General features: G+C 43.3%; 1 protein-coding gene across 8 annotated transcripts in view; it reads right to left on the bottom strand.

The window, feature by feature from the left end:
* Nucleotides 1-16,439, bottom strand: part of PLXNA1 (plexin A1) — a 400,969-nt gene that overhangs the window by 141,343 nt on the left and 243,187 nt on the right. For all 8 annotated transcript variants that reach the window (XM_066617858.1, XM_066617857.1, XM_066617855.1 and 5 more), the window contains exons 6-8: nucleotides 7,813-7,936; nucleotides 7,286-7,439; nucleotides 5,883-5,982 (exon numbers count right to left, since the gene is read on the bottom strand). In XM_066617858.1, coding sequence (XP_066473955.1) covers nucleotides 5,883-5,982; nucleotides 7,286-7,439; nucleotides 7,813-7,936 — 378 coding nt within the window. The remainder of the gene's footprint in view (nucleotides 1-5,882; nucleotides 5,983-7,285; nucleotides 7,440-7,812; nucleotides 7,937-16,439) is intronic.

The following is a 16,439-nucleotide window of genomic DNA, read 5'->3' as shown; positions in this document are numbered from 1 at the left end:
CTCCAGCTGATGTACAACATGGGAACGGCTGCAAGAATCAAGCATACAAGTGTTTGTGCCCATACTGACTTCTTAAAATCTTCCAGGCACTATTCAGGTGGTGATTTTGACTTATGAAATCTTAACAGCTCGAGCCCTTTGGACCTATGAGATCTAATCAACTGGCTTCTCCTCTACAACTCATCACAATCTCTAAAACTGACAAAAGAAGACTATCCTCCTGATGGACTGTTCCACTGTGCCAAACCAGGAGACAGATTAATGTTCTCAGCAGCTGACTATTATAAAACAGCCACGGAGAGCGGTCAGAATCAGACCTTGGGAAGCTTCCAGAATCTGTAGGATCTCCTTCCATTTCCAGCACCTCTATAGGAAGTGCACAATGAACCTACACCCTTCATGTTGTTAGAGCAAAAGAAAGCAAAACCACTTGGTACATTGTACTACGAGTTCAATTTTCAAATGTATTTTCCCTGCAAGTACTCTGGGTTTTCAAAGAAAGTTTGGAGCCTTTGGTTTGGTTTGGTTTGCTTTGGTTTGGTTTGGAGGAAAGGCTACGGCATTTGGGCCTCTTCAGCCTAGAAAAGAGACGCCTGAGGGGAGACATGATTGAGACATACAAAATTATGCATGGGAAGGATAAAGTGGATAGAGAGATACTCTTTACACTCTCACATAACACCAGAACCAGGGGACATCCACTAAAATTGAGTGATGGAAGGGTTAGAACAGACAAAAGAAAATATTTCTTTACACAGCGTGTGGTTGGTCTGTGGAACTCCTTGCCGCAGGATGTGGGGACGGCATCTGGCCTGGATGCCTTTAAAAGGGGATTGGACAAGTTTCTGGAGGAAAAAGCCATTATGGGTTACAAGCCATGATGTATATGTTTAACCTCCTGATTTTAGAAATGGGCTATGTCAGAATGCCAATGCAAGGTAGGGCACCAGGATGCAGGTCTCTTGTTATCTGGTGTGCTCCCTGGGGCATTTGGTGGGCCGCTGTGAGATACAGGAAGCTGGACTAGATGGGCCTTTGGCCTGATCCAGTGGGGCTGTTCTTATGTTCTTATGTAAAGAAAACACACTAGGTCAGCTCTTCATCTGGTGTTAACTAATTGTGCCAACTTTGCTGAAGTACCTCCAATATACACAACTCACTGAGATAGTCCATGATTTTTCTGGCTCTCTCTACCATTTGAAAATCCCTTATAAACCACTTGGTTTTGTGCAGAGAAATGATTTAACGCACATGCTCCTGGCTCCCAACCCAGGGAAAGCTGACCAGATGTAAAAATTAAACATAATACATGATGATCAGCAAACACCACAGGAAGTACCTTAGCCTCATTGAGAGGCAGATTACCGTACTCTTGATACTGGATTTATCACAGCCTGATTTATAGATTTCCCTCTGCAAAACTATGAAACCTAGATTCAAAGGTCTATTAATTCCAAAGATATCCATTAGCCTACTTATAAATAGTGCTTAAATGTATTGCATTATCTTGCATATCGCTATTCTTCTTTGGCAGGGATTCTGACAAGTAGGCTACACAACTGAAATTGCTTCTAAGCTTCTTGCCAGGTAAATATTCAATAATAATTACAGAAGTGAAATATGGAAAGAAACAGATAAATTAGCACTAACTGTTACAGATCACAGGGACCCCCAGATGTTCTATGAAAAGCACAAATAGATTCTTTCCAGACATTAAACACCATGAATCAGAGCTTTGTGGCCAGCTCAGCAAGAAGGTATCTCCTAAGTGCAAACACAATCTGTAAACTGGAAAATGCCTGTGTCATAACATAACCCAGCAACGTGTAGGATTTGCCAATCACAAAGACTAATGTGCATCTTCTGTCAGATGCACCTTTTCTGTACCTAAAACACCTACACACAGCATATACATAACAGATATACATCATCACAATTTAATTCAGTGGTTCTCAAACTGTGTGTCTGTGGTGGCTTGAAAACAATAGGGTAGATCAGGCGATGTGCATCAAGGACTAAACAACCTGCTACCGGGGGGGGGCACTACTGCCCAATCATCAATATAGTCACAGAAGCTTGAGCAGTGGGTAAAGTGAAACTTTTTTTAACGTGGGTCCCAATGCTAAAAAGTTTGAGAACCACCGATTTAGTTCATAGATGATTGGCTTATAAATGGTTAACTGTCATGACAATGGAATGGAATCTCTCTGTGTTCAGAAAGTATCACACCTCTGAGTACCAGCTGCTGAGGACAGGCAACAGGACAAGCCTGCTGCCTTTATGCCCTGTTTACACAATTGTAGGCATCCAGATACCCACTGTTTGAAACTGGATGAGATGGCCTTTGTTCAATCCAGAATGGCTCTTAGCTACATATATGATACTAAAGCAATGAATGGTACAGCCTCTGTTCTGCTATTTTTTTTTTTTTTTTTTTGAGATTAAAATCAGTTCTGAAAAATTCCAGGTAGAAAACACAAAGAATTTGATTTTCTTCCACAAGATTACTTGCATTCCTCAGCATGGAAAACTGGCTAATATACATTGCAGTTTGCAAGCCTACTGGGGACTGACATGGCTCAGAAGGAGAACAAGGGGAGGCCAAAGAATCAGAGCATCTTGCTGGAGTTTTTAGAAAATACAGTTAACTGGTATATACTGGTGTTAGTCAAAAGTTCTTGGAGAGTCACACAATGCAATTTGGGTAAACACTTCCTATTAGCAATATGCATGCTAAATTCTTTGCCAAGTACATTTCCAGCTGGCTCAACAACTAACTTCAGAATTTTACTACACGGTGAAAAATGTCTCATTTTTTCCATGGATGTCACTTGATTGGCCTTCTTTCTTTCTGAAGACCCTTCAAATCAGGTGACAGCAGAGGAATGAGAAAACAAAACAACAATTACAAAAAAATCATCAAAACATTCACTGTCATCAGTAGCTATAAATGATGTTGTGTTCTATTAGCTTAATCCCATAAATATTAATGAAACCATAATTTGGTTTTTAAAAGAAAGAAAGAAAGAAAGAAAGAAAGAAAGAAAGAAAGAAAGAAAGAAAGAAAGAAAGAAAGAAAGAAAGAAAGAAAGAAAGAAAGAAAGAAAGAAAGAAAGAAAGAAAGAAAGAAAGAAAGAAAGAAGTCCAATTTATATTTATTTTTTTTAATCACATTTGCTTGTTATGGGGGCAGGAAAGAGGTTACTGACCTATTTATTTATGTGGAAAATCTTCAATCGACTTTGCAAACAGAATTCTTACAGCGAAGATGCACACTGCCTGTGCCAAACCTTATCTGACACTGTCAAAATCACACAAACAGGAAAGACAGCTGGAGAAAAAGCTCTCCTTAGAATAGAATCAAGGTGAGAGAGAAAGACTGGCCTCAGATCTCTCTCTCTCTTCCTCCCCTCACCTCACGTCTCCCAGGAGCCAAGATCTGCTCTCTGAAGGAACAGCAGGTGGTACTGATTTCCCAGCAGCAGCCTCGGCATCACCTCCCTGTCAGGAAAGGCCTTGACAGAACTCTCCTTTGTGCTTATTACAGACTCTGCTACTCAGATCTGCTCTGCTGTCCAACTTTCATACCCTAGAGCATCCTCCTGGATATGGGCATCTTCCCAGCAGACAAGTACAGACAGGTCCCCACAGGGCCCCCCCTGTATCTGCAGGCCAAACTACTGAAGTACCAGATTTCACTGCAAGCACCATGGCATCTTTTAAGATTCTCGCATCTCGGCTGCTTCTTCCTTTTTAAAGTTTAAAAAGCTCATCTTGTATAAAGAGCTGCCTTTGAAGAAGTGTTATGAAGTACAGCTTCGGGCTACCATTCTAATTATTTGATTATAATTTTTGCCTCCCCAGGAAATTTTTCAGCCCATACCATAGCAATTATATTACCAGAATTACTGGTTACCTATTAATTCCCTCTGCCTGAATGTAGCTAACAGAAAAGAGATTCTGGCAAGACCACAAAGTCACATGCTGAAAATATATAATGCTACATTCCCCACAGAATATAACCTAATGCATTGTTAAGAAATGTTTAGATACTGTATGTACATACATACATGCACACACACACACACACACACATGTGCATGTACAAGTTCAGATACTAACTAGCAGTAACTAAGATACACATGTCCATGTATTACACACATGAATTCCACATACAGCCTAGTGTGGAAGTCTGATTCCATAATGGATCAAGTTTGAATATTTTGTCATAGTGTGGTACCAGTTCATTCATTCACTCTCCTAGCTTTGTCCTACAGAGACTGTAGGACAAAGCTGTGGTTTTGGAAATCATCATGGGCAACAAAAGGCAGATGAATGAATTTTAGCAGCTTTTGATGGTGATAAGAGGAAAACTTTGAACCAATGCCCTGGCCTAGAAAATCCTCTGGAGGGGCCCACCCCTGGAGGGGCCTGGAGCAGGCTTGTTCCACCCCCAGGGAGGCCTCAGATTGGCTGGAGGGGGAGGGGTTCCAGCACCCTTGTCCTCCTCCTTAGCATAGCTGCCACTGCACCTGGCTTGGGAGCAGGAGCTGTTCACCTCACAGCTCCCTGCTTCACATTGCCTGCCTCTCATTCCTGTCTTCCCTGTTTTATGGAGCAAGCCTGCCCCCTTTTGGCCCCTCCCCTTCCTCCAGGTGGGGCAGAAAAGGCCCTTCCTGTTCCTGGCTTGTTTCCTTCAGTGTTCCTTGTTTGCCCTGCCAGCCCCCTCTGTCTGGTTGGGGTGAGCCAACCTTCTTTGCCCCCCTCAAGGGCAGGGAAGCCTCCCCACCCTGGGCATGGGGTGCCTGCTCCAGGGTAAGTTGGGGGTCAGGGCATCTGGGAGGGGCCCCGACATCCTCCTTGTTAGCCATCAAACCATAGCCCCACTGTAGACAAGATATGGAAATGCTAGCATGTAGGTACACATTTAAAACATGCCAAAGACCAAAAATAAGATCTAGATTATATCCTTTGGTACAACTCTTAAGCAAGCACGATTCAATACACAGAATGTCCCATTTCACCATCCTGCCTTTTAGCATGCCCAGCAATCAACTTCTTCCTTCTGGATGTCAGAGTCAGCTTTGACTTGCTTATTAAGTGTTTTCATGACAGCTACCACAATACTGTGGAGATCTTTGCTACAGATTGCTAAAAAGTGTGCAAACGGGGAGGTGGTTGTTTTTATCTTTATGGTTTTCAGTATTCAAAAAATGTTACTGTTTTGAAATGCAACTTGTGGAGCTTCTAAATTAGAACCTGCTGAGCTATATTAAAGACAGAAACAAGCACAGACCAATATTACAGGAGCCCAGATCAAACTGTGCTGTTGTACTTATGAGTCAGGGCTGCTTTCTAGCATTTGCCAATCATAAATTCACACCTAGGTCCTCCTCATCTGTAAGTACTCATAGATAAGGGTTCTGAAGGCCCAATTGTACCTACATCACCAATAGAAAAATACATACATATTCTCCCCACACAGACAAATGCACAGGACATCATCTATACAGTATGATGAAAGTATGCTAAAATTGACTCAGGTGTCCTTGATTAACCCAGTGAGGAATACAGTCCAGCTGCTTTTCAAAAAAAAAAAAAAAAAAAAAAGAACAAGGATTATCCCCGTGACACTGTGATTTCGGATGCTTAAACTGCTGCAGCTTCTTGCACAAAGCAAATTTTAACAGCAAGGCACGATGGCTCGGTTCTCCTGAAAATCATTTGTCAAATCTCAAAGAACAGCTTCTGTGTTTAACATCTCATAATGTACATATACAACTTTTCCCTAAGTTTGATTCTGTCTTCTTTGCATGATATTTAACATTGTCTTAGAATAGGCTCAGAAGCTGTGTGTGGGGGGAGCGCTCTATGTCACTTACGATTGGTGAACGCTACAGTTGTAAAAGACAAAATCCACAGCTGCAAACTTCTTCCCCGTTTCTTTGGATTTGAGGTAGAGCTTCACCACTCGCTTATCACCTGGAAGAGACAAAGCAGGCACATAAATCAGAGAGAGAGAGAGAGAGAGAAGATATAGTAGTGTGAGCATCTGGGAATAGAAAGCACATGGTTTGGCAGCAAGCAAGAGAGAAGGGTCTCCAGTGGATCTGACTGAGCTGAGCAGCAATTCCAATGAATCCCACTTAGCTGACAAAAGCACCTGTTATTGATATAAACAAAGAGGGCACTCCACCCCCACTACATCCTGAACAGCTAGCAGATCTTGCTTACCATATAGTCAAAGCATGAGGCAATGACAGGTGATTTCTCTGGACTGTTGCTGCCCTCACCGCTTGATTCGGGGGGAAATAATGTGGGGAAGCCAAGAAACTACTGGTACAAAAGCGCCTCATGACAAAATGTAAGCTCCCCACTGCTAAATGTCCCTGAGGGAGCTTCACTACGTTTTCCCTCCAATCCCTTAAAGGACTGGCCCCTACTCAAGGGGGGAGGAGGAGGAAAATAAAAAAAACAGCAAAAAAGAAGAGTGAAACAGCCCCCTCCAAACAAGGGAGCAGAGTGACTTGTGATCTCTCACCAGCAAGGCAAGGCCAATCTCCCATGCTAAGGAATGCACCCTTCCTCCACTGGAGAAACTGACTTTTCCACCCAGCCTGTAAATGCACTCATCCTGATCATCTGCCTTCTTGTTTGCACCTTCTGACAAAAACTATAAATTGGGTTTGCTTGGATTTGTGACTTTTTCTGCATCAGGAGTATGATAGGTACCTGAACTCAATGCAAAAAAATCACAAGGATACAGAGGACTAGATCAGCCTTGCTCCATGGGGTGATAGAAAGAATAAAATACTGTTACCACAAGTTCATTACAAGCCAGAGAGAAGGACTTTATAATGGATTCAACCACATTGCAAAAAGAGTAGTCATCTCATCCTGTATGAGTGTTTCATCATTCACATAAGGGCAGCCACAGTCTAATTCAGCTCTATAAGTATCAACACTAAAAAAAAAAAAGCATCTTAAGGCACACCCAAACATTTCTCCCACAGCATGCTAGGATATGAATAGGCACAAAATCAGGCATAAGCAGAAAGAGCTTTCCCACAGCATCTGGGAAGCACCAAATAGGTTTAAAAATAAACTGGATAATCCATAATAGCTTACATCATGGCAATAAATAAACTGAAAGCGACTGGCTCAGCTATTATCTTACTTGAGCGTTTGCTGGAAAATCCACATTCCCTGAAGTACTCAAAAAACCCACTGACAGTATTCTCAACTGCACAGTGCAAGTTGAGCAGAGGCCCCATGCCAAACTCACCTCGGCCCCTGGTAATAGGGATGACATCTTTTGCAGAAGGAGAGCTACAGTAAATCCTATCATCTTCAATGCGACTCTCAGACTCTGTAAAATCTTCAAATGAGCAGTTCACACCAGCAGAAAGATCAGGGACATTCCAAGCCTGAAGAACCAGCTGACAGTATAGAAAGGAGAAAGTCAGACAGTGAGCCAGCAAACATCTCTTCAGTGATTCACTAAGACAGATAATCTAATAGCAAGACCACACACAAACCCTTCCACCAAATTTAGACTTATACTCTGTACAGGGTGACCAGACACAATGGAGGACACCGTGCCTATACTTTTAACCACTGTATAGTTAAGGAATTGTGGCAGGTGCAGCTTTTCAAACCCTTCCCTGTTGAGCTGCACCTGCCAAAATTCCCTCTTCTATACAAAGGTATAGGTACTGTGTCCTCCATTGTATCTGACCTTGCAGGAAAACTAGTATTAAAGGAGGACAACAATAGTTAAGCCTATATAGGATTTGAGGGTAAGTCACCTACCGGGACTTCTGACATGGTGACTGATATGTTCTTGGGTTGCACAGTCAGTTGAACACACTGGCGCAGATCTGAGGCAAAGCGCTGGGGCTCATCAGCTCTTTCACACCAGTCCTTCCGTGAGCAGCTGTAAGGAAGGAGAATGCAATATCCAGCAGGACAATCCTGCAAAGTCCTCTATCCTGGCCCCTTTGTTTCATGTGTTACTTACATATATTCTGCCACACCTCTTGGTAAAAGCCCCAAGGTGGCTTTTAACTTTCACAAATAATAAAATAGACATAAGACACATCAATAATTAAAATCAACATAAAACAACATGTACAGAGTCCTCATGCTCACAGACAATTAACACCTCCTGTATTCTCTTGTAAGGCCTTATTCTTAACTCTTCCAAGCAGGCTCTGCATGTATAGTACTGGCCTTTCTAGCAAGACACTGGAGAAGGATACCTCCCACTTACGAACCTCAGTCTCCTGCACTACAAGCTTTTTCTTTCTCTGCCGCCGCCACCCCCCCCCCCCCCCACTATAAGCAGGCTGCAAAACTGTAGGAGAACTTCTGTTTTGTTTCGGTCAGTACAGTGATTGCATTAAATGGCTCAAAGATGTACAGGAGGCCCTTCGTATCCTCAGATCCCTTATCTGTGGATTCACTTAACCATGGATCAGGTCTGGGGGCCTCCCATGTGCGCCCCTGCAGCCGCCCCCTCCAGAGATGAGAGAAACTCTGCACTCCTCACCTCTAGAGGGTCCTCTGAGCCCAGCAGAGGCCGCAGACATCCATCCACAGCCTCTGCTGAGTTCACAGTGAGCCTTAGAGGCAAAAACATGGCACTTTCAGTATTTTGAAAAAACCTCAAGTCATGTGTTTATGCCTTTAAGGCTCAATCTGAGTCCAGCAGAGGCCGCGGATGGACATCCACAGCCTCTGTTGGCCTCATGACTTCTCTGGAGGCAAGGGGAGCAGAGGGGGCATTCACCTGTATCCAGGGCTTTTTTTGTAATGGAACGCGGGGGGACGGAGTTCCGGCACCTTTTTGCAGGGGCCCCTCCCCTTCGGAGGCATTCCAGGAGGGCGGGGACCAAAACAGAGGCAGAACAGACAGGCACAGGATTGGACTCTAAGGCTGCCATCCTATCCACAGTAAGCCCCATTCACTAAAGTGGACTTCTGAGTAGACATGCATAGGATTGGGTTCTTAGGCTGCAATCCTAGGCACTTTCCTGGGAGTAAGCTCCATTGACTAGAACGAGACTTACTTCAGAGTAGACATACCTAGGATTGGGCTCTTAATCCTGGCAGAGATATATATCTGCACCCGTTTTCACATGCTAAGGGCAGGTGAAAAGGGATTCTACGTGTGTACAACGTGCTGTCCAGCCTTGCCAGAGATCCTCCTCGTCCTTCCCCCACAAGCATGCCCTCCGCCAGCCAGCGTTTGCAGCTCCTCTCCAGTAATGCACAGCAGCTGCTCAGGGCAGCAGAGAACATACAATTGCATGCCAAGCGCCTTCCCAAAGACACAGAGTATTCTGATACCTGAATTAAACCATATTTAATCGCTTGTTTGCAAACATAGCTGTTTCTATGTGCACCTAAGAACCCCTCTTGTGTAAGAAGTACTTTTTTGTTCTTACTCCAACAGTTGCTTAGAGTAATTTTACTACATGGAACTCATGTAAGCCATTTTTTGGAATCCATTCACTGCTTCCTCTCCTCGAAGTAGTGCCACACTACATACTACACGCTACAAGTGCACCTGTACAGTATTTTTCCTCATGTGTAGAAAAAGTAGCTAGGGGGAAGGGGATGTGGAGATTGATAGCCCAATCCTATGCATGTCTACTCAGAAGTAAGTTCATCTTTAGGGGGGAAGCACATAAAAATATTTTATTTCTCCAATAAAAATGGCTTATAAATAAATAAATAAATAAATAAATAAATAAATAAATAAATAAAAACATTAACAAGTTGTGAGTTCCTGCACCTTTTTTTTCACAAAAAAAGCACTGCCTGTATCTATGGTTTTACTTAACTGGGGGGGGGGGGGTCCAGAATGGGAGTCCTGTGGATATGGGAGCATGCCTGTACTTATTAAAAATAAAAGATAGGGTTTACTTTTTTCCAAAATGAAGTTTCATCTCATTGTTGAAACTCCCTGGAACAATGTATATGTTGTAACATATGAGTGGCATCACATGAGTTCTTTTTGCCACAGGTACCAGGATTCAAATCTAATGATGGATCTGAGTACAGGTCCCACCTTCTTACCTGTGGATTTGGGCAAGTAGCATTATTCGATCTGAAATATTATTCAAGATTTTTCTGGTTTGGATTGGGATTCTCTACATCTGAATCAAAATAGTGATGTGGATAGAATTTCATTTGGGGACATCAGACGGATTTGCAAATAGTAATTGCATTTTGTGCTGATTATTTTGACCTTTGACTAAGTAAACTAAACTAACAACCAAGGTAGTGGCCAGTTATACGTGGTAATTGGGCACCTATAGTCTGAACTAAACCCTGCTGCAAAACTATCTATCATAGGACACTGCCTTCTTTTGTGTCAGGCCACTGATCCATCTAGCTCAGTATTGTATTCACTGACTGTCAATAACTCTCCAGGGGTTCAGAGAAAGGTTTTTCCAGTACTACCTGAAGATACCAGGGATTAAATTCGGGACTTTCTGAATGCAAAGTATATGCTCTGTCACTGAGAAATGTCCTTGCCCCATTAAAAGAGCAGCAGGGTTCATCTGCGAAAATCACTATGCCACCTTGTTCCATATCCTTCCTAACCTGTATACCAGCCATTTTCAACCACTGTGCCATGGCACACTGGTGTGCCGCGAATGGTCCCCAGGTGTGCCGCTGGAATTTGGGAGAGGATCATTTATCAATAGGACCACTGGGGGATGTGAGCCCCCATTGACAGCACAAAAAGCTGATGGTGTGCCTTGACCATTTTAGTGCCTTGCCAGTGTGCCGAGAGATGAAAACAGTGTGCCAAGAGATGAAGCTGTATCTTGACCACTTCGACCATTGCACAGGCCAGTGCACAGAGTATTAATTTACCCTTCGTAAGTTGCCCACTGAACGCGATACTGTGGGCCTATGTTTTGTCTGATTTGTCCCATCATAGAAAAGCAAGAAGCCACCTGACAATCCCTCCCCTACGCTTGCTAGCACGTGTGAAAGGGTTTTTATAGGTGGGAACACTGCAACTAGCTGACAGACCTGCGCCGGCTGCCGATTGTACCTGGACATGTACCAAGTTGTGAGGGACATGAGGTTGCTTGTGCATAGATCCTTCTGGAGTACTTCACAATCCCTTCTGGTCCTCACCACTCCGAAAAGTTTAGTGTCATCCACAAACTTGTCCACCTCCCTGCTTATCCCTGTTTCCAGGTCATTTATGAAGATGTTGAAAAGTACCAGTCCCAGGACAGATCCTGGAGGCACTCCACTTTCCACCTCTCTCCACTTTTTTGTCAATTGCCCATTGAAATCCACTCTCCTGGTCCTCAACCAGTTCCCAATCCATGAGAGGACCTGTCCTCTTATTCCCTGACTGTGGAGTTTCTCAACAGCTTTAAGTGAGGGACCGTATCAAACACCTTCTGGCATTTAGTGAATCTGAGGAGACCCAGTGGAGGCCAGGCAGCCTAAGTAAAAAAGTTTTTTTGTTGTGTTTTTTTTAGCTGTTGGGGCTATGTAACATGCTACATGCTATGGGTTGGCAAGGGATAGCATTGGTCTGCCTGTCTGCTGTGAAACCAAGTATCTTTTTTAACTTACATTTTTTTTAAGCTTATTAATTTTCAGGGTTTTTTTTAAGCACTGATTGTGGGCTGTTTATTCTCTGTCTCTTGATATAGATGATATAAATAGTAAGCATCACAAGAGGATCAATTCGCATTGATATTGGCAATAAAACTTTTTAAAAATCCAATCTAAATAATAACTTGGCGTTGCATTTGTTGTCCTGGGAGCCAAACATGATAATATTTAAATGCCTTTTTTCCCTGTATGTTGACCACCTCCCTATGTTGATCAATTTCCTCCAGTCCCTTGGGTAGTCAACTTAAAGAGGTTCTACTGTATTTACTTTTCCAACATGAAGTTCACTTTGCTTTCTGCCTTTAATGGCTAACATCACATCATCTATTCTCCAGATCCTTCTGGAATCAGCTCCAGATACACCAAGCATTTCACCAGTGGGGCCACTCGCCTGCCCCCAGAGTACTGTTCTATCTAGGTACGCTGCGCTTCATTTTAATGAGATGAAATGAGTTTTCTCTGCTTCCCCTCCCTGCATCTGAGATAACATTATTTCATTACGGAAAGCATTTTAATTAAGCGGAGGGCAATAAGAAAAGCAGATACACATGCACCTTTCAAGGTCCTGGTAATCTAAGCGATTTATCTCTCAAGCAAGTGCCAGTTTGACATCGTACCATGGCGTTCCCGAACCACCACTGCATCCCACCCATCTCCCTGTGCTTCAGGAAAAGAGATGTCTTTGAGTTTAATTAAAATGCTCCACATGGCTAAACAGTCAGGGCTTTGCAGCTTCTACAGAGCTTTTCCCTCAAAGCCCAAAGGAAAACTCTTCCCTCATGCTTCTTTGTTGTTTAGGTTCTTCTCTTTTATACTCTGCTCTTCCTGTTCTTTCCCATATGGGGACCCTGGATTCTGGGCTAAAGGGCCTTGGTTTATGGCCCAGATTAGATCATTATCAGGGAGTTACAAACTGCAGATGCATGTGAGCTTCATAAAAGAACTGAATACTTTTATGAATAAAGGTGAAGAATAAAATAAAAAGTGAAAATTTTGCAGACAAGCTCCATACTAGACACATGTGCATATAACATGGCATTTAAAAATGGAAAGTCTCTATATTCTGCCTTTTAAGAGGAGCAGAATGCTATTGCTTTCCCTCACAATATACCATTCGCCTCAGAGCACACCATTTTCCCTTACAGCATACAATACACAGTAAACTGTAGTATATACTTACTGTATTTCACAGTTCATTCCTTACAGCAGTGGTTCCCAAACTTTTTCAACCGGCGGCTCTCTACCCACTGAGCCATTGGCCATGGCTCCCCATTAGGGCTACAATCCTATACATTGTATAGGAGGTGGGTTTTTTGCAAGGATTTCATGGCCCCCCTGGCTGGTTTCCATGGCTTCCCAAGGAGCCACAGCTCACAGTTTAGGAATCACTGACTTACAGTATACCCCTTACAGTATACTTTATAGTACACCATTGGAGGGAAACAACCTTTCTCCAGATCAGGATACCTATTAAAGGTGACTGACTGCTTGTTGGTTTTTGGACTTGGTTGCAAGAAGGAATGCCAGTGAATGTAGTTGGGTCACATGAACCCCTATGCCCCTGACCCAAGTTAGCAAAGCCAAAGCATTCGGAACCCCATGGTACAAGCAGTTTGCAAACCGTTGTAAAAGGAAGCCCCCACACAGTGTACATTACAGGCTCTCTTTGCCAGGAGCAAACTAATGTTTGCTTCTTGACTAATCAGTATTTTTCAACATTTCTGGGTGAATTCCACAAGCAACTCTTGTTGTCTACTACTACTAATGCAAACTCCATTCTCACTTTAGTACACTATGTTGCCCTGAGGAGTTTGACTACAAGGGATCCAGTGACTGACTAATTAGTGATTCAGCACCTGACCTGACCTGGACTACGTTCTCACTTCAATTGGGAAGACTAAACTTACTCATGACCTGGTTCATCTTGGACGTGCCTTGGTCTTTCCCTTCCAAATAAGATGCTGGTACTTCCTTCTTTGATACATAAGAACATAAGAACAGCCCCACTGGATCAGGCCATAGGCCCATCTAGTCCAGCTTCCTGTATCTCACAGCGGCCCACCAAATGCCCCAGGGAGCACACCAGATAACAAGAGACCTCATCCTGGTGCCCTCCCTTGCATCTGGCATTCTGACATAACCCATTTCTAAAATCAGGAGGTTGCGCATACACATCATGGCTTGTACCCCATAATGGATTTTTCCTCCAGAAACTTGTCCAATCTCCTTTTAAAGGCGTCTAGGCTAGACGCCATCACCACATCCTGTGGCAAGGAGTTCCACAGACCGACCACACACTGAGTAAAGAAATATTTTCTTTTGTCTGTCCTAACCCGCCCAACACTCAATTTTAGTGGATGTCCCCTGGTTCTGGTATTATGTGAGAGTGTAAAGAGCATCTCCCTATCCACTCTGTCCATCCCCTGCATAATTTTGTATGTCTCAATCATGACCCCCTCAGCCGTCTCTTTTCTAGGCTGAAGAGGCCCAAACCCCATAGCCTTTCCTCATAAGGAAGGTGCCCCAGCCCCGTAATCATCTTAGTCGCTCTCTTTTGCACCTTTTCCATTTCCACTATGTCTTTTTTGAGATGCGGCGACCAGAACTGGACACAATACTCCAGGTGTGGCCTTACCATAGATTTGTACAACGGCTTTGTCTTTCTAACTCCCTGTCTTCTAACCTTAACCTTACCTTTAAATAAACCTTAAATCAAAACTGAAAGTTAGCACCATAAGGGAGGAGCAGAGTCCTACTCGTGAGTAAGAGCAAAGTCCTACTCGTGAGTAAGAGCCCAAGGATCAGGCATTTAAATCAAAGTTGAAAGTTAGCAGCACCTAAGGTAGCACCTAATCGAAGGAAGGGAGGAGGATAAAGTGGAAAGCAGGTTTTTCTACTTGTTTAAATTAAACCTATACTTAACCCAGGTTAAACCTAATCTAAGTTAGAACATAACCTAAACAGTTCAGTAAATTGGGACACAGGACACAGGATCTAGAGAGCAATAAATAATTAAACAAACCCAAATAAAAACTAGCTTGAGGTTACAAAAACAGTCCAGCCTAAGAGAACAGAACTAGGAGGGAAAGAACCTAGAAAGGGGCAATTCCCAACAAGTCATTGACACCAAACATACAGGAAACATTTGACTGCCACTAGCCTTAGAATTTTATGCTAATAAATAAGACTGTGGTTAAAAGAAATTTAAATACATTCTCATCAAGATGACAGATTTGTAAATAAAATGCTTTAAAATCTAAAGGCTGACAGGCCCTAGTAATCCTACATTTGTGTTATTGGCTTTTATCTTTTTCCAGTTTTGCCCTATTCCATGGACTCAGAGTAGATTATGATATGTTTAAAAAAAAACAAAAAAAAAAACCACTGTTAAGATGCTACTATCTTTCAAAAAATTCTGGACAACTGGTCCACAGCAATAAGTTTCTTTATAGACATGTGGTCTGTGTCAATCTATGCAATGGGGAAGACATTCTTGTTGCTTTTCAAGACAAGAAGTCACATTTTTAGTCCTCAGCTACCCCACATTCAAAACCCCAGTGCACTAGACAACTTGCAGCTCAGAGCAGAGCAGGCTGCCGTCAATCCGTTCTGCACATGTAGCATCGACCATGGATGCAACAACAGGCTGTGCGCACAACAAAAGACAGAGCCACTTCTCCCTGCTTGATGTAAACTACTGAAGACCACCAACCAACTCTCCTCTCTGTCTCCAGCAGTGCCGGCTCTGTATTTATGCCCATAGCAGCTCAGCAGGATAAGAGGCTGATGCAATCTGCAATGGACGGAGCTATTAGTCACTGAGAAGGTCAGGGGGAAGTCTGCTGAGCTGGACTATTTTCGCCCTCTTCATGCTATGAGAGTAGCCTCAGGGTTGAATATGCAAAACAAACCTTGGCAAAAGCATCTAGACTAGTCATCCAAGTACAGTCATAATTAGCCAGCAGCAGCACATCCCAAGGGGAGGGGGTGTCCTGGAGAACAACGTAGCTGCAGAGTGGGGACAGGCGTCACAAGACTGGTGAGTTGCAATAGGTCTGGAATGAAGGATTTGACAGAATTGTATATTGGGCCCAGAATGAAATATCATGGGAGAGCACCAAATGTATATCCACTGCCTCCAGAAAATGGTTATTACGTATATGACTTTTCACTTGACTAGTAGCAGTCATCTATAGTCTGTATCTACAGTCAAGTTTCCGGCCTCAAACTTAAAGTAATATATCTTTGAGAATGACCCACACCAGATGCGACATTTTTTCCATACAAAATATATACACCATCATATGTGAAGTATGGTTTGAGTATTTATTACACAGATTGGAAACACAATGAAAATAGCAGCTCCCTGACACCTTGCATTTGTAGCACCTTGCTTGGGTGGGGCAGCTGGGGCCTAGCATAATGGTTGATGTCATCCGCCATTACCTGCACTTGACCACATGCAGAGCTAGCTGACATCTGTCAGCTTGACCATGGGGTCAAGGGGTTAGGGCAGATTCCAGAATTTAAAACAAAGGTTCCCAATCTTTAGGAGCCCACTGACCACTGAGGCAGACATTGGAATTGTTGTGCACCACATGCAACCCCCTCCATCCCCACACACAGAAAACTACAATTCAGTTTGGTAGCCCATGGGGGAGTGCTTAGTGAGTCACTGGAAATGCCAGCTGTGGGAAGCCCATTCTCCGTTGACTCTTCTGGTCCATGGGAAAGCATCTCACTGAGTGAGCGCTCCTCCACAGACTACAAGAAAGGGTGGAGAA

Source organism: Tiliqua scincoides, chromosome 2 (assembly GCF_035046505.1).
Source record: "Tiliqua scincoides isolate rTilSci1 chromosome 2, rTilSci1.hap2, whole genome shotgun sequence".
NCBI lineage: Eukaryota > Metazoa > Chordata > Lepidosauria > Squamata > Scincidae > Tiliqua > Tiliqua scincoides.
The sequence above is the reverse complement of the archived record's forward strand: the minus strand, read 5'-3'. Positions and strand labels throughout refer to the sequence as shown.